The sequence below is a fragment of the Delphinapterus leucas genome, chromosome 16 (genome assembly GCF_059928025.1).
Source record: "Delphinapterus leucas isolate spDelLeu-1000000601 "Yukka" chromosome 16, BTC_Dleu_Yukka2, whole genome shotgun sequence".
Lineage (NCBI taxonomy): Eukaryota > Metazoa > Chordata > Mammalia > Artiodactyla > Monodontidae > Delphinapterus > Delphinapterus leucas.
In genome coordinates, this window is record NC_143144.1 from 46152753 (window position 1) to 46174544 (window position 21792).

At 34.8% G+C, this 21792-nt stretch overlaps 1 protein-coding gene across 1 annotated transcript in view; it reads left to right on the forward strand.

The window, feature by feature from the left end:
- PCDH15 (protocadherin related 15) overlaps nt 1-21792 on the forward strand; it is a 416523-nt gene that overhangs the window by 165694 nt on the left and 229037 nt on the right. Inside the window, exon 12 of the mRNA XM_089897353.1 lies at nt 13216-13295. Coding sequence (XP_089753479.1) covers nt 13216-13295 — 80 coding nt within the window. The remainder of the gene's footprint in view (nt 1-13215; nt 13296-21792) is intronic.

Genomic DNA, 21792 nt, shown 5'->3' on the forward strand with positions numbered 1-21792 from the left:
TTGATATTTTTCCATCATATCATGGTCATATATAATTATATAAAGCACAAATTTGTGTATGCATATGTTTACATATTCACACATAAACTACATACATAATACACATGTGTTTTGCCATTGTCATAAATATGTGTATATTTATTTTATGTTAAGTTTTCTTTTAAAATAATATACACTTACAGAAAAAAATGTAAGAATGGTACAAAAACATTTGAGACTAAGTTATCAGCATGATGTCTTATGACCACCAAACACAATTTCTAATTTCTATAAAAAGCATAGTCCCTTATATATAACCACAACAGAACCATTAAAATTAGCTAGTAACTTTGATACCTTACTACAATCTAACCCTCTGACTCCATTCAACTTTTGCCAGTTGCCCTGATAATGTCCTTTATAGCAAAGTGACCCAATCCAGGATCACAGGTGACCTTTAGTTGCCATGCCTCTTTACTCTCCTTAATCTGAAACAATCCTTCCTTGATGCTTTTGAAGATTGCAGTACACTTATTTTGTACGGCTTCCCTCAGTTTGGGTTCATTGATGCTTCTCATGAATAGGTTTAAGTTATAAATTTTTTTGGTAAGAATATCACCAAGAAGAGATGCTGCATCCATCTCACTGAATCCTATAGAAAAATAGTTTACATGTGTCCCATTACTGGTAATGTTACTCTTGAAAACTTGATCAAAGTTGCATCTGCCTTAAAGTATGTTGATGACTTACCTTAAGATTATATAAATGTTCTTTCCTCATTCATTTTCACCCATTATTTTAAAAAAACATTGATGTTCTTTAGCTGAATTATTTTTACAATTGTTGGCAAATTATGATTTTATAATACCATGATGTCTTCTACATTTATGAGTTGGCATTCTACTATGTACAAAAGCTTTCTTTTCCCCGCATGTATTTATTAATTTATTTATTGATATAAATATGAACTCATAGATTTCTGTTTTATTCGAGGAGTATAATCATTACTGTAATTATTTATTTTGGTGCTCAAATTATTCCAGAAGTAGTCTTGATGAGCCCATTTAAGCAGGTTCTTGTGTTCTTTTAACATATCCACATCACTCTTTGAGCACTTAGCTATTTTCTAGCACAGAAGATGTTCCAGACTCATTTTATACTTTTCTTATACCAGTACTGGATTTAACCATTTCTCTAAAAAGCTCTGGTTCCTTTAAGTGGGAAATAGCATTTATAAACTAAGTACTGGGTGCACAGAATATTCTATGAGTTGTTATTGGGTATCTCTGCTTCCAGGCCCCACTCAATGGACAGAGCAAGGCAATATATGTATGTATATAAGACTGCATGTATGTATATGTTCAAAATATATATATACACGAATGTGTGTGTGTGTATATATATATATATATATGTATGCACACACAAGTATGTGTGATATATGCACCATACTCATTTGCATCTATGTTAATTTTATATTTACTATATGTGTATATATATATACATATACATATATACATGTTATGTGTAATATTATGTATTATAAATTTTATAGATTATAAAATATATATATATATATATATATATATCCATTAGTTCACACTAATAACTCTGAAAATGGGAAACCTGGCTCTTATTACCTTCAGTACATTACTTACTGAATGTAACCAGTCTTCTGTTTCTGACCCTCATTCTGATGCTCCCCTCACCCTTTCACATTCTGACATCACCTGCCTGCCATTCCTCTCCTTCCAACAATTCTCATCCTGCTTGGATTCTGAAATCCTGTACAGGGCCATGCAAACACCCTCCTTCCTGAGCTCAAGCTTCAACACTTCACACCATCATTTCACAAGGCCTGCAGCTACCACCATTCACTGAACTGTTGCCTTCTTCATTCCACTTATGTTGACATCCCACTGTAGACTGATGTCCCACTGTGTCCTTCTTGTGTTTACAGCACCATAACCCTACAACACAGTCCCCCACAACAGGCCATACAAATGCTCTAATAACCCTCTTTGGGTTTTGCAACCACACCAGGCCACCACTGCCACACTGACGCTCTCACAGAAGCACTGCTAATTTCCCTTGGGCTCTGACATCCCATTCCAGCTGTTTGAATGCCTTCCTTTGCCCCACTTGGGTTTGCCCCAAGCCTATACCAGGCTGCTGTGACAACCCTTTAACAAGAAATATTCCCTTTGCTCTATTTAACTTCCAACGCCCCACTCAATCTCTGACTCCCCATGTCGGTCACTGCCAACAATGTTTTGTTGTTCTCAGGTGACAGCTTTTCTACTTGTCTTGTTAAATTTATTCCTAAGTATTTTATTTTATTTTTAATTTTATTAAGTAGAATTTTCCCCTTAATTTCATTGTTGATTGTTTATCATTGGTGTATAGAAATACTGCAGATTTTTTTTTATTGATCTTGTGTCCTACATCCTTACTGAACTCATTTGTCTAATAGTCGTTTTAGTGGATTCTGTAGGATTATCTATTTAAAAAATCCTGTCATCTGCAAATGGAGATAGTTGTGCTTCTTCCTTTATGGATGACTTTTATTTCTTTTTCTCTCCTAATTACTCTAGCTAGTACTTTCAGTACTTTGTTATATAAAAGTTTTGAGTAGAAATCTTTGTCTTATTACTGATTGTAGGGGGAAAGCTTTTAGTCTTTCAACATTGATGCTAGTTGGTAGTTTTCCATAGTTGTCCTTTATCAGGTTGAGGAAGTTCCCATATATCCCTAGTTTATTAAGTGTTTTTATCACAAAAAGGTATTGGATTTTGTCATTCTTTCTCTGATTCTTCTGATATGATAATTTTTTCTTTATTTTATCTATGTATTACATTAATTGGTTTTCTTGTGTTGAAGCAACTTTGTATACCTGTGATAAATCCTATTTGGCCATTGTGTATAATCATTTTTATGTATTGCTGAATTTGAATTGGTAGTATTTTGTTAACAGTTTTTACTTCTGTTTTCATCAGCTACACTGATCTGTGGCATTCTTTTCCTCGGGTACCTCTGTTTGGTTTTGGTATCAGGGTAATATAAACTTTATATAATTAGAAAGTGTTTCCTCTGTTGTATTTTGGAAGAGAGTGTGAAGATTGTGTGACTTCTTTAGATGATTGGTAGAATTTACTAATAAAGTCATTTGGGCCTGGTCTTTTCTTTATGGGAAGTGGCTTTTTTTTTTTCTTTTTTAAATTACTAATCCAATCTTTTTACTTGTTTTTAGGTCTATTCAGATTTCCTTTATCATCTTGAATCAGTTTTGGTAATTGTGTATTTCTAGGAGTTTGTTCATTTCATCTAAGTTATTTAATATGCTGGTAAAATTTTTCATAACATTCCCTTATAATCTGTTTTATTGCTCTAAAGTCAGTAGTGATGCCCCCTCTTCCATTACTGTTATTAGTAATTTGAGCCTTCTCTCTTTTTTCTTAATCAATTTGACTAGAGGCTTGTCAATTTTGATCTTTTCAAAATACCAACTTTTGATTTCATTGATTTTTTTTCTGTCATTTTCCTACTTTTATTTCATTAACTGCCACTCTAGTTTTTATTATTTCTTGTCCTCTGCTTGCTTTAGTTTTATTTTGCTCTCTTTTTTCACTGTCTTAAGATGAAAAGTTATTGATTTGAGAACTTTTCCCTTTTTAGATACAGATGTTTATAACTCTAAAATTTTTTCTAAGAACTGCCTTATAGTATTGCTTAAGTTTTAGTGTGGTTGTCTTTTTTGTTTTTTCTCATTTGTTTAGAAATGTTTCCTAATTTTCTTTGTATTTTCTATTTTACCCACTGGATATTTAGGAGTCCCTTGTTTAATTTTCACATATTTGTGAATTTTGAAATTTTCTTTGTGTTATTGATTTCTAATTTCATTCCATTGTGGACAGAAAGAAATGTCAGGCTTCTCAGATGCTGGGCTTCTGCAACATGGAGCTGGAGTTGGCCAGTACCTCTAGGGCAGACACCATAATCTTAGGCTGGATCTCTGGGGGAGAAGGAGTCCTAGGATCCTGGCTGCACCTCCAAGAAGTAGAGCTCCCATGATGCAGTGCTGGCTGGGGGTTGCAAGGAAACAGCTTATTGCTCAAATGCCACAGACTTGTCCTTCTGACTGAGATTTAATAGATTTTCTTAAAGCAGTGTTTCTCCAGATATTGTATACTTTTAGAACAATATACAGAAACTTTAATTTTTAAAACTATTTTTTTTTAGTAGTTAGAGTTTTCTTAGTGGAATAGGGTCCACAGAGCCCCTCATTCTGTCATTCCAGAAATGTCACCATTGTGTACTCCATTCTCACTCATTTTTTAATGAAAATGTCAACTGCAGAAATATATTAAGAGGATAATCTTGACAATATATTTATGTGTTTAGAATAATGCATATTAGATATTGTTTTCTATGAATCATGGATTCCACTGAATTTGTCCTTTTTAGCTCCAAGTGTTGATGACTGATTTTTTCATCATTTTCTGAAGTCTGGGAAAACTGGCTAGTTAGAATTGTATGTAGGTTCTGAGGTTGGGCTTGAGAAACCCTGGCACTAAAGTGCAAAAGTTTAAGTGTAGGATTTGTAGGTCTCTGGACCTTTATAAGCCTGAGAAAGACAACAACAACAACAAAAGCACTTCAATTTATTTAAAACTGAACAATAGCCACCTTATAGAAAGATATATTTTAGCTTTTAAAATGTTTCTGAATTGTATCTATTCAGTGTATTACCAAGTGTTGAATGTTGTAAACTGGCCAGAGCCAAATGTCTTTATACAATAATTAGATTATTCTTGACTATTAGGAAGTAGCTACCAATAGGTGGTGGTAAAATATGATTAGTGTTCTCTGTCACAACTTTGCTACTGCTTAGAAAAGTATGTCTCAGGCCAAATACTACGACCCATGTACATTTTTTTTAGCAAGTAAGATTTTCCTTTCACGTATCTGAAAACATCTTACAGTTAAGTTCACTTTAGGCAAACGGAACAGTATTTTAGCAACAGAACTCAGTTAATATTTAGTTAGTATCAGGCCATAAGAAACTCAGAATCATTAGGTGGAACTCATGGAATCAACTTTTGGGTTCTGTTCCAAAAGACAAAGGACTCCTTGGGTCCTTACACTTTGTTCATACAATCCACGTTATCCTTAACTTCTCATTTCAGCCCTTATTATTCATGTGGAACATTTATTAATGTAATAAGGAAATCTTCTGGTGGTTAGAGGTAAAGATATGTGAAATACTAGTTGGCTGTAATGAAATGTTCACTAATACCCCTTTGGAATATGTTTTGACATACGGCATTCTTAAGATGTAGAATAAAAGTAACATGCACACACATGTTCACACACACACACACACACACACACACACACCTCTCTTTTCTGTCTTGAGTTTGGAAGAAATTGAGAGAGACAGACACAGAGTATGTAAGATGGATATCAAAGCAAGATATTTTTTTTAACTGTAAGTATAGTTGAGTGAAGTATAAGACAAAACTGGGCACTACACTTCCTACTTCCTTCATTGCACTAAATGTATCCTCCCAGGCACAGGAAGTGCAAAGGTGGGCCCACATTGTAAGTACTAAGGCATATCAGTAACAAAGCAGAAAGCATATCTTACTTCATGGAGTTTACATTCTAGTAGGAGAAGAAAATTCACAAAATACATGAATGAGTTATATAGAATTTTAGAAGGTGATAGTGCTATGAGGAAAAATACAGGAGGGAAAGTGGTGAGGGAGTACATGGGGGATTGCAATTTGATCAGTGGTGATTTCACTGACGTGACATTAGCAAAGAGCTGAAGAAGGTGAGAGAGGTTGAACCACCTGGTTATCTGGGGAAGAGTATTTCAGGTACAAGTACAAAGACCCTGAAGTTCAGGCCTGCCTGGCATGCTTGAGGAAGAGCAAAGATACTAGTGGGACTGGAATAAAGTAAGTGAGAAGGAAAATTTTAGAAATGAAACCATCAGGTAATTGGGAAGGTGTGGAGATAAGTACTCTGAGTGAAATCAAGTACTGATGGCAGAATTTGAGTAGAGCAATGTCAAGAATACACTTCAAATTTTAAAGGAACATTCTAGATTCTCTATCGAGAATAGTCCGTGGTGCAGGCATGTAAGAAATTATGGAAATTAGTTTAAATTTTATTTCAGTAGTCCAGACTAGGCTTGGAGTGATATTTCTGGAAATGGGGAGAAGAGGTTTCAACCTCGTATTTTGCAGGTAGAAACTACAGGATTCATTGATGATTGGATGTGCAAGGAAGACATAAGTTAACAAGGCTACTAATATATGGCTTGAGCAACTAGAAGGATTGATTTTCCATTAACCAGAATAAAAAAAATGTCAAAGGAGTAATTCAGTTTTGGACATGTTAAATTTGAAATGTCTTTTGACATGTAATTGAAGCTATTGAGTAGAGAGTTGGGTATGATTTTAGGGAAGAGATATGGACTAAAAATATACATTTGAAGTCTTGAGCTTTTTAAATACTGTGTACAACTTTGAGATTGGATGAGATTCTTAAGGGAATGAATGTAAAAGACATCCAAAGACTAATTTTGCTGAGGAGAAGAGGACCAGGAATGGAGACCCAGAGGAACGTGTGTCCTGGAAACTAAGGGTAGAAATTGTATCAGGGAGAAGGCAGAGATCAGTTGTGTCTGATCTAATGTCTATGCTACTGATAGGTCCAATGAAAAATAAGCCAACAAAGCTAAGAAACAAGCAAAAACAAGGATTGTGAATTGATCAGTGGTTTTACTAATAAGGAATTTATTGGTGATGTTGAAAAGAACAGTTTCAGTGCAGTAGTTGTGGGAGGTTTAGAAATATGATTGAAATGATTTTAGAGAGGATGAGAAGAGAACAATTAGAAAAAGTAGAATGCAAAACTCTTTCCCCATATCTTGCCCTAGATGGGAGATCAGACAGTACATTATCAGTAATAGGAGGAAAGATGTAGTGTATAGTTACAGGATTGTTTATATATACATATATATATAAAATTCAGAGTGCTTGCAGAAAATTGCTTCAATCTTCTCAGTGAAACAGTAATCGGGATCACCAGCTGAGAATAAAGATGGGGTAGGATAAGCTGGAGACCTGAGGAGAAAGTGTTAATAATCATATAGGAAGAGAGAAAGTGAATGAAGTAGCCAAGTATAGTATAATAAATGGACAGGATGAAAGGTCTTAAGGGATGCTCATGTAATACAGTGTCATTCTAGATTAGCTGCATTTTTAAGTTTCAGATGTGCTATTATTTGCATATTATTTACTTTAAAAAAATTGAATAAACTGACTTTTTTACATAAATGAACTTATCTCAGAAAGGAAATTTTATATCAGAATCATAAACGACAAAACACTACTTGACATAAAAATAAAAAGATTAAGTCATACTGAAATATATTCATAAACATTATTACTTTGTTAAAAGACCAATAATTTAATCCCAGGAGTGCACACACATTTTTGGAAAAACTGCTGTCCTGAATTGAAAGCTTCAGTTCCTGCTCTCAAGCAGTTTAATAACATAAATCAGAACTTGTTTGCCTAAGTGAGAAAAGAAAAGACCATCTAAATATGTTCATTTTATCTATTTTAGAATCCCTATGGGCAAGTACTTTGTCTTAACGTCCTGTGAAATGTGTAGAATCATTCTGTGTGCATAAAGTGCACTCTACCAGATGGTATTTGGTGGTTGTGTTCATCTTTAACATGAACAGAATATTAGTTTATAAAATATTTGTTTTCTTTTTCAAAATTCCTGTTTTCCAGTCTCTAAGCACACTGCTTATTTAGATAAATCCTTTTGGGTTCCTGTTGGTGCTTCTGAAAAATGGGTGACTTGAATTTAGATGCAGTGGGTAATCTGCTTGAGCAGACTAGAAGGAAGAGTTGGTTCAATCTTTAAAGATACTCTTGTGGCCTCTCCAGTTGCGGAGCACAGGCTCCGGACGCACAGGCTCAGCGGCCATGGCTCAAGGGCCTAGCTGCTCCGTGGCATGTGGGATCTTCCCGGACCGGGGCACGAACCCGTGTCCCCTGCATCGGCAGGCGGACTCTCAACCACTGCGCCACCAGGGAAGCCCTTTAAAGATACTCTTTGTCAAGCAATAATAAAGGAAAAACTTGCTTTATTTTAGTTCACATGCTGTAAACATGTATCAGCAAACCGATGACTCAATTGCATTACTTGCTAGCTGTCCAAAGTCAGCGTCATTCAATCATTTAACCTGAGGTTAAATAACTCAGGTTGTTTACCTGAGGCCAAGCAAAACCTGAGCAAGTCTTCCAGGTGCTTGCTCTTCCTCAAACTCATTAGGCATGTATCCACCTCAGGACCTTTTAACTTGCTCTGCCCTCCACCTGGAGGCCCTTCCCCACACGACTTGCTCTCTCACCTTTTACAAACGTTTGCCAATTTTTTTTTTAACATCTTTATTGGAGTATAATTGCTTTACAATGTTGTGTTAGTTGCTGCTGTACAACAAAATGAATCAGCTGTACATATACATGTATCCCCATATCCCCTCTCTCTTGTGTCTCCCTCCCACCATCCCTATTCCACCCCTCTAGGTGATCACAAAGCACCTAGCTGATCTCCCTGTGCTATGCAGCTGCTTCCCACTAGCTATCTATTTTACATTTGGTAGTGTATATATGTCCATGCTACTCTCTTACCTCGTCCCAGCTTACCCTTCCCCCTCTCTGTGTCCTCAAGTCCATTCTCTATGTCTATGTCTTTATTCCTGTCCTGCCAAATTTTTACATTTTTCTGATAGCTTTCCTGATAACCTCTTTGTAAGTGCAAACTCTCACCCTACCCTTCCATATGTCCTTCCTGAATTGTTTTATATTTTTGTAGCACTTATATGGATCTGAAAACCATATTATATAAATATATGTTAATTATATATGTATAATTTTATATATAAATTATATATAACTATAATATATATTCTATATAAATAAGTAATTATATATAATATATTCTATATAAATACCTATGAATTGATTATTTTATTTTTTCTCTGGCTCCCAGACTACAGTGTAAGCTGCACAAAGGAAACATTTTTGTCTGTGTTGTTCTCTGCTGAAGTCTCAGTGCTTAACACAGTGTAGATATTCAGTAAATATTTGTTGAATTAATAAGTGAATATTGTTGTTGATATTGAAGTTAGGTATCTTGCCTGAGAGATAATAGTATAACCAGGTCTGGAACCCAGGTGCTTGGCTCCAGAGCCTACCCAATAAACTCTATGATAAGCCCAGGGGAGATGACTACTGTTATACTTCTCTCAGATCTTGAATAAAGGGCTCATATCAGAATTGACTGATCAAAAATAAAGGCATAAGAAATGTTTTTGTACTAAGGCTGAGTAATTCCTATCTGTTATATTATGGAAAATATTAACTAATAGTAGACTGTCCTTTTTAAAGATGAAACGGTCACTATTATCTCTAGATTAAAAAAAAAGGTGTATCTTCCAATTAATTATACAGAACTCTAATTGGAATGGTGACAGAGAGAGTAATAGAATTGAAGTCTTCTGCATTTCCCTTTTGACTATAAGGTTATTGCAAGGCTTAAAAGAGATAAGGCATGCAGATATAATGTCTGACATCTAATAAGCAGTCAGAAAATTTTAACTTAAGGATTCACTATTCTATATCATATATAAATCTCTGCCCATCATGTAGAGAAGGCTGGCTAGGCTCATATATAGGAAAAAAAACTATTTTAAAAATGTTTTTAGAAATATATTTTAGGTCACACATATGCACATTATCAAATTTTAATACTCCAAGAATTATTGTTTCTGCTGATTTTTCCAATTATTATGCATTATTTCTCCCTTTTGATGTTGGTACATAGAGATACATGGTATTTAAACAAGTGCTAACACATGTAATGGATAGATTTCAGAACTCTGATCTAGACAGCACCATTCCCCCTTGTTTAGTTGACCGAGAAATTATGAATCCTCCCTAATTACTACACTGTTTGCCACAGATCCTGAAACAACAACAAAGGATTGGCTAAGAGGATAAAAAGAAGAAAACAATCAAATAGGATTATCTTCTAAATCCTGGGTCTTCAAAGTTTCCAGTAAGGGCACAACCTCACATGTGAATGAAATAGGCAAATTATTGGCTCTAACAATCCTTAAAAGTTTGAGGTATTTAAATGGTCAAACAAAACTGAAGAAATATTCCACAGTACCTCAGGGATTGAAAGTAATTAATTGGGCTGAAAAAAACATTGAGAGTCCTCTAGGAACCTCTCTATTTTTATTTTAGTAACTTAACAAAATAATGACTTGTATAAACAAAGTAACAGCATTCACAGTGCTCTCATCCCACAAAAATAATATTAAATATTAGAGGAGATCTGATACATTAGAAGAAAGGTTTAACATTAATCTGGATTTAAAGTTGTTTACACAAAGTTATCTTGCTTCAGAATCTATTTCTTCTGGCTTTTATGAAAACACAAGACAATAAATTTTCTCTCAAAAACAACAATAACCACATACCAAAAACAAAGAAATTGATAATATCTATAACAATATGACATTAAAATGACTGATTGAAAGAGGAAAACAACAGAAAACATTTAGTGTGAACTTTTCAGTGATAAAATGTAGTCTCCATATACAGCATAATTCTGTGTTTCTCAGTAAGTTAACCGAGTATCATTATTTGTAGTTCCATTTTATCTTTTTTATTAATACTTGTCTGGAAAAGGACAAAAAACAAGGGGAAAATATCAACCATGTACTATTAATCCCATTGACTGTGTGTAGGTGTTTAATTATTTTGTTTCTTACTCTCTGCCCTTGCCCTTACATTATAATTAATTTAATGAAATTTAGAATTTTAAATTTAATTTGAATGTTTCAAAGGTATTATCATAAGTAGTTTATTATTTCATTATATTTTACTATTTTATTTTGTTCCATTTGTGTGTGTGTGTGTGTGTGTGTGTATGTAATAATGCATAATAATGCCATAGCCTTACTAAAAAATAAAATCTTGGCCTGGGAAAAATGGTTACTTTGCTTAATTAAAAATGGGCTGCGGGGCTTCCCTGGTGGTGCAGTGGTTGAGAGTCCGCCTGCTGATGCAGGGGATGCGGGTTCGTGCCCTAGTCCGGGAGGATCCCACATGCCGCGGAGCGGCTGGGCCCGTGAGCCATGGCCTCTGAGCCTGTGCGTCCGGAGCCTGTGCTCCGCAACGGGAGAGGCCACAGCAGTGAGAGGCCTGCGTACCGCAAAAAAAAAAAAAAGGGCTGCAGTGAAGGTGCAAAGGAGAAAGCAGGAGCACTAGTCAGATGGTTATTACATAATCCATGAGGGAGATGGTATTTGGAGTTCAGAGACAGCCAGATAACTGCAGATGTTCTAAATACAGACCCAATGGAATTTGCCGACGAGTACCCTGGGGAGTAAGAATGTTCAGTTAAGGTCAAGCAAGTAGAAGGATGTAGTTTCTGCTATTTACTGAGATAATAAATACTGAAAGCAGCAGGTTGTTGTCTTCTTGAGCAGTGGGAGAGTAGCAGAGAGAGATCAGGATTGGGGAGTTTTAACATTTAAAATTGGGGGTGTTTATAATTGATCTAATTGGGGATCAAACAGGCAATTGGATATAGGTCTGAAATTCAGAGGACAGGGCTGGTTTAGAGATATGAGAGTCTTCAACATAGAAAGAGTTTTAAAGCTCTGCAGTTGGATGAGGTTGACAAAGTAAGTGAAGTCCAAGAACAAACCTTTGGAGCATCCTATGTAAATATGTCTTATAGATGAGGAAAAATCAGCCAAGGAAAAGAGGTAGTAGCTGATAAGGTAGAATTAAAAGCAGGAGAATAGCATGTTACGGAAGCTATGTGAAGGAAGTGTTTTATGGAGGGGACACTTTCAACTAATCCTACAAAGCTTCTCCCACAAAACCTGGCATTTAGTAAATATTATTACTCAGTTGTCCCTGGACTCTGGAATTTATGTGGTCCAAGAGAGGTTTCTGGCCACCCATCCACTGTGGTAGCTGATAGGGCTGTCCCATGACCAGGGCTCTGAAATCCATGTCAAAGCCATCTAATCTACCTGCAGAAACAGTGCTCCCTGTTGGTCTGGACATGGGATTTCATAATCAGCCTCTTATGGCTGGGACGGTTATTGTCCGGTGTTTGAAAAGACCCAACATAACCACCACTTTTGTAGGTCCTGCCAACTTCAGGGCAGTGCCTGCCCGTCAGGTTGGTATCTCTGCCAGCCGAGTAACTTATGAATAAACAAGATTTCCCCTCCCCCTGGGGTCATGCTTAGGCAGATCCCTCGCCCATCCCTTTTATATCATCCAGATTTCTTTCTTCACCCAAGTCTTCCATAAGGGGACTTAATGGATAATTGAAAAGGGAATTATTGGATATTTTAGATGGTAAAATCCCAGACTCCAATATACAGTGTGTATCTTTATTTTGGGTAAGAGAAACTCAGAACTCAAAGTCAGAAGCTGTAGATTTTTTCTACTATGACTTGAGTGAAGAAGGGAAAAAAAGGTTAATGTTTACTGAAACTTACAATATGCCAGATTTAGTCTATGTGTTTTAATATAGATTATTTCACTTAAACTTCTCAGCGTCTATTAACTTTTATATTGTTATAGCTCTCATTTTACAAATGAAGAAATTAAGAAACAATCACACAATTAGTAAATGGAGCCCAGTTTTTTATTCAGGCTCTCTGGCTCCAGATTCAGAATTCTTAACCATAAAGCTTTGCAGACAATATATTCTGAGCAGAAAAAGAAAAAATAGTGCATTAAATAATTTCTTGACACTGTAAACATTTATGTAGACTCCAACATATTTGTTTGAATTATTCATATAAAATTAAATAAGTAAACCATAGGAAAATCATTACTGTATTTCCCTACCAAATAAGATTATGTATACATTCAGGAGATATTATTCTTATTCATTGTTACAACTTTCAGATGACATAAAATGACAGAAATGCTGGGATCAGATATGAAATTCTTTATTTTACATCTAGCCATTTGCCCGTGTTTTCATCTTTATACTTTAAGGTATCATGGATCTTCTGTGCTATTAGTTTCAAGTTTCTATATTATACTGTACTGAATGGAAGACATATCAATTACTTGATAATTAAAGTATGTTTTCTCTCTGAAGGCAACTGATCGAGAGGGAGATCCAATAACATACGCCATTGAGAATGGAGATCCACAGCGAGTTTTTAATCTTTCAGAAACGTAAGTTAAAACTAATTTCTAAATTTATTTTTCTTTTTAAAATGTTAAACAGTGTACTGGTAGCAAGAGGACAGACTTCTAATCAGAGACTTTCAGCTGTTTATAGTTTTATTTTACTTTTCTTTTCTACGAGTGTTAATGAGAGCTGCGGGGGATAATTCTGAATCCAGAAATCATACCCAGGACACTGTTTATTTATTTTAAAAAATTTTACTAGGTAAAATCCACTGAGGTGGAAACAGTTCATTTGCAGGTATAACCTGGGATTAATTAGTTCCCTTTAAACTTGTCAGCTATGCATAATAACAAGGATATTTCTACAAAGAGTAACTTGGCACTAAATTGTTCAAAGGGAATTTTGTAAGAAAAAGTGTAATTCAGATACATTTAAGGTGCCACCAAAGTCCATCCTTCAATTTTTGAGTAATATAGGTATACTCTAAAAAAGCTAAGATAAAAATATTTCATGCCCATTCTAAGCCCCTTTGAGGTCTATGTCCATGTCATTCTGCTCACCTCTCTGAACATATCAGAGACAATGTCAGTCTTAACTATTGAGGAAACTGACAGCAGGCATTAAAGAAGGCATTGACGTTAGCTTTGTTTCTCTTCTTCAACAGCAAAGTAGCCACTCGGTTTTTACGTGTGGCTGGCTGTCAAAGAGATGTTCTTGCTGTCTCTCTGATGTTTTCTGTGTGGTCCTGAGTGGTTTTACTCCCTAAAAGGATGGAAATCTAAATGTAGCCCATGAGTATAAAGTGAAAAATTTGACAAATTAGCCAGGCTCTGCTTCAGTCTCAGGAACATGTGGTACACAATGCCAAATCAAGAGAACCCTGTGTGGTCACTTGATCTTGTAAGAAAAAAACACGTGCAACTTTGCATTGACGAGGGTGGTACAGCCATGAGTTTGTATGCCTGGATACAATATTTCCCAGATTTTTAGATTTCACAGATGAATAAACTTCCATTTAAAAAATGGAGAGATTTACTGTTTTGAATTTTCCCCCGTAGGTACATACTAATCATAAGTAATTATAATTTACAATCATTCTTAAAGAAAGAAAACTTTGTAAAAGGGACACTTTAACAGTAATCAGGACTGTGTGGTACTGGTATAAGAATAGATGTCTGGATTACTAGGATAAACTTAAGAATCCAAAAATAACCCCTAATATTTATGGTCCATTGATTTCCAAAAAAAAAAAAAAAAAAAGGCTAAGACAATCTAATTAGGAAAGAATAATCTTTTCAATAAATGAAGCTGAGACAGCATGCAAAGGAATGAAGTTGGGTCTTTACCTCACACCGTCTGTAAAAATTAACTCAGTGAATCACAGACCTAAATGTAAGAGATTAAACTATATAATGAAGAAGAAAATACAGATGTAAATCATGATTTGGGTTAGGCAGTGATTTCTTAGATATGATACAAAAAGCAAAAGTGATTAAGAAAAAGACTAATAAGTTGCACCTCATCAAAATTTGAAAAAATGTGATTCAAATGGCACCATCAAGAAAGTGAAAGACAACCCCACAGACTGAAATAAAATATTTTAAATATATTAAGAATATGTAAAGAACTAGTATATCTCAAAAATAAGCAGATAAATAATCTAAATAAAAATGAACAAGAATTTAAATAGACATTTCTTCGAAGATATATGAATGACCAATAAGCGTGTGGAAATATGCTCATAATCACTAGTCATTAGGGAAATCAAATTACAATCATGAAATACCACTTCACATCCTCTTATAATAGCTATAATGAAAAACAAAGGAAATAGCATACATGGGTGAAGATGTGGAAATATCAGAATTCTCATATGTTTCTGGTGGGAATGTAAAATGTATACTCTGGAAAACTATTTCTCATTTCCTCTAAATGTTAAACATAGAGTTACCATATAACTCAGCAATTCCACTCGTGTCTATTCAAGAGAAATGAAAATGTTATGTTCACGTAAAAAGTTGCACAGAAATGTTTATAACAGAATTATTTACAATGGCAAAATGTGGAAAACAACCCAAATGTCTGTCTACAGATGAAATGAATTAACAAAATGTGTATCCATATGGTGGAAGATTATTCAGCAATAAAGGAGAATTAAGTACTGAAACATGCATGAACCTTGAAAACATACTAAATGAAAGAAATCATTCACAAAAGACCATATTTGGTTTGATCCCATTTGTATTAAATGTCCAGAATAGGCCAATCTATAGAGACAGAAAGTAGACTACTGGTTGCCTGAGGGTGGGGGCTGACAGAGAATAGGGAATGACTGCTAATGGGTACAGTGGTGAAAATATTCTAAAATTGATTGTGGTGATGGTTGAACTACTCTGAAAATATGCTAAAATTTATTGAATTGTACACTTTAAATGGGTGAATTCAATGATATGTGAATTATATGTTAATAAAACTGATAAAAATAAGAAAACAGTGAAGTTTTCACCTGCCCTGGTCTTACTTTCTCTGTTAAAGATTTCCACTCCTGTGTTTATCTTTCTCTTGATGCTGAAGGATTTTTAAACTGCTGGTTGTGAAATCTAATGAGCTACCAGTTTTATCAAAGACATTCTCACTCGTGCTGCTACCCTAGCAAGTGTTTGTCTACTACTCTCTAATTTATGCTTTTGAAACTGAACAGACACACCTAGTTGGTTACAGAGGTTCTTCAAAGTGTGAAAGATGTCAATGCACATCCTCTTTGTCTGAATTGACCTAAACAGACAGAAATATCCTTAAATGCAAACTTCTTCCGGACAGCTAGAGTAGGGCAGGACTCTGTGATGATTGTATGGTCTCTGTTGATGATCATACACGGTCCAGTACACTACACTCATTGCCTTTTATCTTATGGTAATTTTATTTCAGCCACTTCATTGCTGTTGTTCCCATTGATAATTATAGGCTAGGCTAGACCCTTAGCAATATATTTCAACACATTTGAAATGGGGGAAATATTGATATTTTAATCCCTTCCCTCTTTGAAACTTCTGAGATACTTGTGCAAATTTGCATCACCACTTCTATGTAAGTTTTAAGGATTTGAATAATTCAGATGCTCTCTCAAAAAATAATAGAAAAGAAATCATGTTCTGTCTTATCAGATGCTTCAGTTCATATAAATAGTGATTTTGGTTACATTTTTCTTCTTAAAACAACAAAAAAAGTACTTGCTCGTTGTTTACATTAAATATTATTTTATGCTATAATGCCAATTTTAACAATAATCATTACAATACCATTCATTACCTTACCTTTTTTTTCCATTGAAATACAAATATACCAAAACATTTTTATAATTCTTTAAAAAATATTAGTTGTAATGAATATTCATTTCAGTGCTAGTGTGGATTTACCAAGTGTTGACTTGTTATATGCATTTTTTTTCAGTGTCATAGCTTTATTTTTTTTTAACATCTTTATTGGAGTATAATTTCTTTACAATGTTGTGTTAGTTTCTGCTGTATAACAAAATGAATCAGCTATATGTGTATATATATCCCCATATCAACTCCCTCTTGGGTCTCCTTCCCACCCTCCCTATTCCACCCCTCTAGGTGGTCACAAAGCACCTAGCTGATCTCCCTGTGCTATGCAGCTGCTTCCCACTAGCTATCTATTTTACATTTGGTAGTGTATATATGTCAATGCTACTCTCTCACTTCGTCCCAGCTTACCCTTTCCCCTCCCCACATCCGCAAGTCCATTCTTTATGTCTGTGTCTTTATTCCTGTCCTGCCCCTAGGTTCATCAGACCCTTTTTTTTTTTTTGATTCCATATATATGTGTTAGCATACGGTATTTGTTTTTCTCTTTCTGTCACACTGTGTGACATTTTAATGAAGTGGATTAGTCATATGGCCAGGAAAGAAACTTATTCTTTAAAGAAAAATGCTTGTTCCTTAAAGATCACAATCATTCATTATGTAAATCAGTTAATGTTATGTATTAAATGGCCAGATCTTTATGGTTCTGTAGTGTAATGCATTATTTTAATAACTTTTTATGTCTGTGCTAATAGTTGCATATGAATCAGCAAATATTTATTCAGCAAACATTCATTTATAAGTAAATATTTAAGCAAGATGTAAAGAAACTTCCTCTGCAAGTATTATGGCAAAATATTTGTTATTTATTGCAGGAAATTGAGTAATTCTTATTGATGTCATCATTGTAGCATAAGGCATGTGATGTAACACTTAAAAGCTAAGTGCTAAACAAAAGAACCTCAGAGTTATTTCTGCCCCTTGTTAGAACTTTATTTGAAAATATTATATCTCCACTGGCATTTTTATTTCTCTCTGTGTGACTAAATTAATTTTGACACTAAATTTAAAGCTTATGTTTTTCATATCCGTTTGAGCTACACTGAAGATTAACATGTAAGAAAGATGATATGCATATTTTTCTGTAAGCTCTACTCTCAAAATATATGCTCAGATCACCCTTCTCACACAGCTGGTTCATGCCTCCATCAACTTACCTGAACGGCTACCAATATCTAACTCTTTCTATTGGTCTGTTTGTTAATCACTAATTACTGTTCAACATGGAATGCCATATCAAGCTAGAAGCAATCACACATTTTGAGGTACATTTTACCCTCTCTAAATATCATTTTAAGGCCTGAAAAATGATGCCCAAATCAGCATGATAAATCTGCCAAAGACTCAGACACTTGTAAGTATAAATGATGTTAATCACAATCAGTAGACGGTATTGAAAAAGATTAATGGAAGAATACAAAGCATGAAACCTGTGAGATAATCTCTTTCAGTGCATAATTATGCTGCTGCAATATTTCCTAATAAATGATACAATTTGGGAAAATGAACACTTAAATAGAAGGTTGGTTTGTTTGGAAGTAGATACCCTCCACTGCTTTTTATCTACATTGTTTAAACAACTTCTGAACACCATTTTTATGGTTTGGCAAACCAACTCATTGTATAAAAGAGCTTGATTTTGTCAGTCACAATCATTTCAGGAATATAGCCTCAGTGTTTGGTGAGGGAATTCTGTGCAATATAATTAATATAATTGAGGTTAAATTCACATAGCATAAAATTAACCATTTTAAAGTCAACAATTCAGTGGCATTTAGTAGACTCACAATGTTGTACGACTATCAATTCTATCTAGTTCAGGAACATCGTCATCATTCCAAAAGGAAACACAACTCAGTTAAGCAGTTACCCCCTACTTGCCCTTCCCCTCCACCACTGACAACCACCAAGTTGTGTTCTGCCTCTATGGATTTATTTATTTTGGATATTTCCTATAAATAGAATGACACAGTATGTGACCTTTTGTGTCTGGCTTTTTTCACTTAGCCTAATGTTTCAGAGTTCTTCCATGTTGAAGCATATCTCAGTACTTCTTTCCTTTTTATAACTGCATAATATTCTGTTACATGTGTTACAAGCAGTTTGTTTATCCATTCATACATTGATGGAAATTTGGGTTTTTTTTCTGTTTTGGTCATTGTGGATACTGCTAATATCCACACACATACAGACACACATAGATACATGTATTTAAGCACACACAAATATACATGTATTTAAGCACCTGTTTTCAATTCTTTTGAATGTTGTATACCCAGAATTGGAATTGCTGGGTCATATTGTAATCATTTACTTTTTGAGGAACTGCCAAACTGTTTTCCATAGTGATTGAACCATTTTACATTCCCACCAGCAATGTACAAGTGTTTCAATACCTCCGTGTTTTCATCAACACATTATTTTCCCATATGTTTTGTTAATTATCCTAGTGAGTATGAAGTACTATTTCATTGTAGCTTTGATTTGTATTCCCCTGATGACTAATGATGTTGAGCATGTTTTCATCTGCTAATTTGCCATATATCTTCTTTGGAGAAGTATCTATTCTTTGCCTATTTTTTAATTGGGTTGTTTGTCCTTTTTGCTGTTGAATTGTATGGAGTCCTTTATATATTTGGAGAACCAGACCCTTATCAGATATATGATTTGCAAATATTTTCTCCCACTTTGTAGGTTTTTTTTCACTTTCTTGATACTGTACTTTGATGTACAAAAAATTTTTAATTTGAGGAAGATCAATATATCTATTTTTCTTTTTTTAAATACATATACTATTGCTATTCTGTTTATTTATTTACTTATTTTTAATTTATTTTATTTATTTATTTTTGGCTGTGTTGGGTCTTTGTTGCTGTGCACGGGCTTTCTCTAGTTGCAGCGAGCGGGGGGCTACTCTTCGTTGCAGTGCGCAGGCTTCTCATTGCAGTGGCTTCTCTTGTTGTGGAGCATGGGCTCTAGGCGCACGGGCTACAGTAGTTGTGGCTCACAGGCTCTAGAGCACAGGCTCAGTAGTTGTAGCACATGGGCTTAGTTTCTCCGCAGCATGTGGGATCTTCCTGGACCAGGGCTGGAACACGTGTCCCCTGCATTGTTAGGCAGATTCCTAACCACTGCACCACCAGGGAAGCCCTATTTTTCTTTGTGCTGTTCATGCTATTGTTATCATATTTAAGAATACATTATCAAACGCCAAATCATAAAGATTTATCCCTATGCTTTTGTCTAAGAGTTTTATGGTTTCACATATAGAGTTTTGATCCATTTTGAGTTAAATTTTGTATATGGTATGAGATAGTCCAATTACGTTCTTTTGCATGTAGATCTCCAATTGCCCCAGCATTGTTCGTTGAAGAGATTATTCTTTCCCTATTGAATGATCTTGGCATTCTTGCTGAAAATCAACTGGCCACAGACGTATGGATTCATTTCTGGACTCTCAATTCTATTCACCAGTATACATGGGCACTTTTGAATGCCCTAATTTTCCAAGAAACTCTCTACCCAGTTTTTCCTGCCAGGCTTTTGGTGTTCCACTGTATGCCTCAAACATAAACTATTGCTTCAGATGGCTGCAGGTTGCTCCCTGACTTACACTGTTTTCCAGGAATACCCACTGCTTTTCTACCTTGAGTGAATTCTGAGTTAGGCAAAACAAGACAAAAACCATGTATTATTCCTTCAGGCAGCCTCCAGACCAGTTGGAATAGATAAACACAATTCTTTGTGAATAAGGATAGTTTCGCTGCCTCCAGAAACAAGGACCAGAGTAGCACACTGGGAATGTTGACCACCATCTTTAAGACTACTCTAAGCCAGAAAGGGCTGGGGCAAGGACAAGTAAAAATGGAACAGATCTTTACTACAATTTTTAAGTTGCCTTTTTCTTAATTCTACCTTCATTTGGGTGCTGTCAACCTTTGACTGTTTTCCAGAGTCCTATCAAAGTTGTTTCTGATTTTTCCTGCTTCATTTTTCGATGCTTCTGTGGAGAGACCACCTCTTCAAGCTGTCTACGTCACCATTTTCACTGACATCACTCCTGTGCAATATATTTTCAATTATGTAAAATTTAAGTAGCACTATTATTGATGTTTTATCAGGAGTCATTCTTATGTATTTTTAGTATATGGACTGGTAAGATTTACTGCCATTTCTAAATGCAGCCTAATGTATACTGCTCTGTAGCTTCCATTCAGCTGGTAGCAAGAGTCCTCCTTTCCAGTTATTTCTGGAATTTTGTGGAAGGATGCTTGTGTGTACTCATAAGCTAGTCTTTCAGCTATGAATACCAAAAGACAGTACCTATTTTTTCTCTCTTTTTCCATTTCCCAAATATCCTGTCTAACTGTCTACGACACTGGGACACAAGGCACACATCATCTTAAGCAAAGAACTATTTCCATAATAATTACCAGACTATGAAAAATAAGCTATTTAGGTATAATATGGCTCTAAATTCTAATACAATATAAATTTCTAGTGATTTTCTAATTTAATATACAAGGCATAATATAGAGTCAAAGCTTAAACTGAGGAGAAAAATGGAAAACAATAACTGAATTTTCTTCTTTCTTTCATTTTACTCTGGATAGATTTTCAGATTTCTTAAGTTACTTGTGAATAAGTCTCAGAAGCAATAAATGATTTACTTTTCTCTTTCAATGTCATTTTAGAATGGGGTTATCTGAACCATCTGCAGTATGGGAAGTTGATCCAAATTTGATTGTTACAAACTACCCTGGGAATTGGTTTTCAGTTATTTGGACAAAACATTTTAAAATGTACAATGAGCAAAGTCAGTTTTTCATAGTCATACCATATGTTTAGAACTTTTTTTTTAGTCCATATCAATAACAACAATAAAATAAAACAAACAGAGCAACTGTGACTCTGATTTTGATTCCTTGGCATTGACTCTCTGTACTCAACTACCATATGTGGTGCGGATTGCTTAAGTTCCACTATAACAACAAAAGCACTTGCATTAAAATGAAAGCCTTTTATCTATCAGAAACAAATTATGCTTTTATACTTGATAAATATTTTAATGTCTTATTAAATTAATGTAACCTCTCCTTCACAGTAGATACTTGTTAGACCTTAATTAAAATGCCATGTACAACGTCAGATTGTA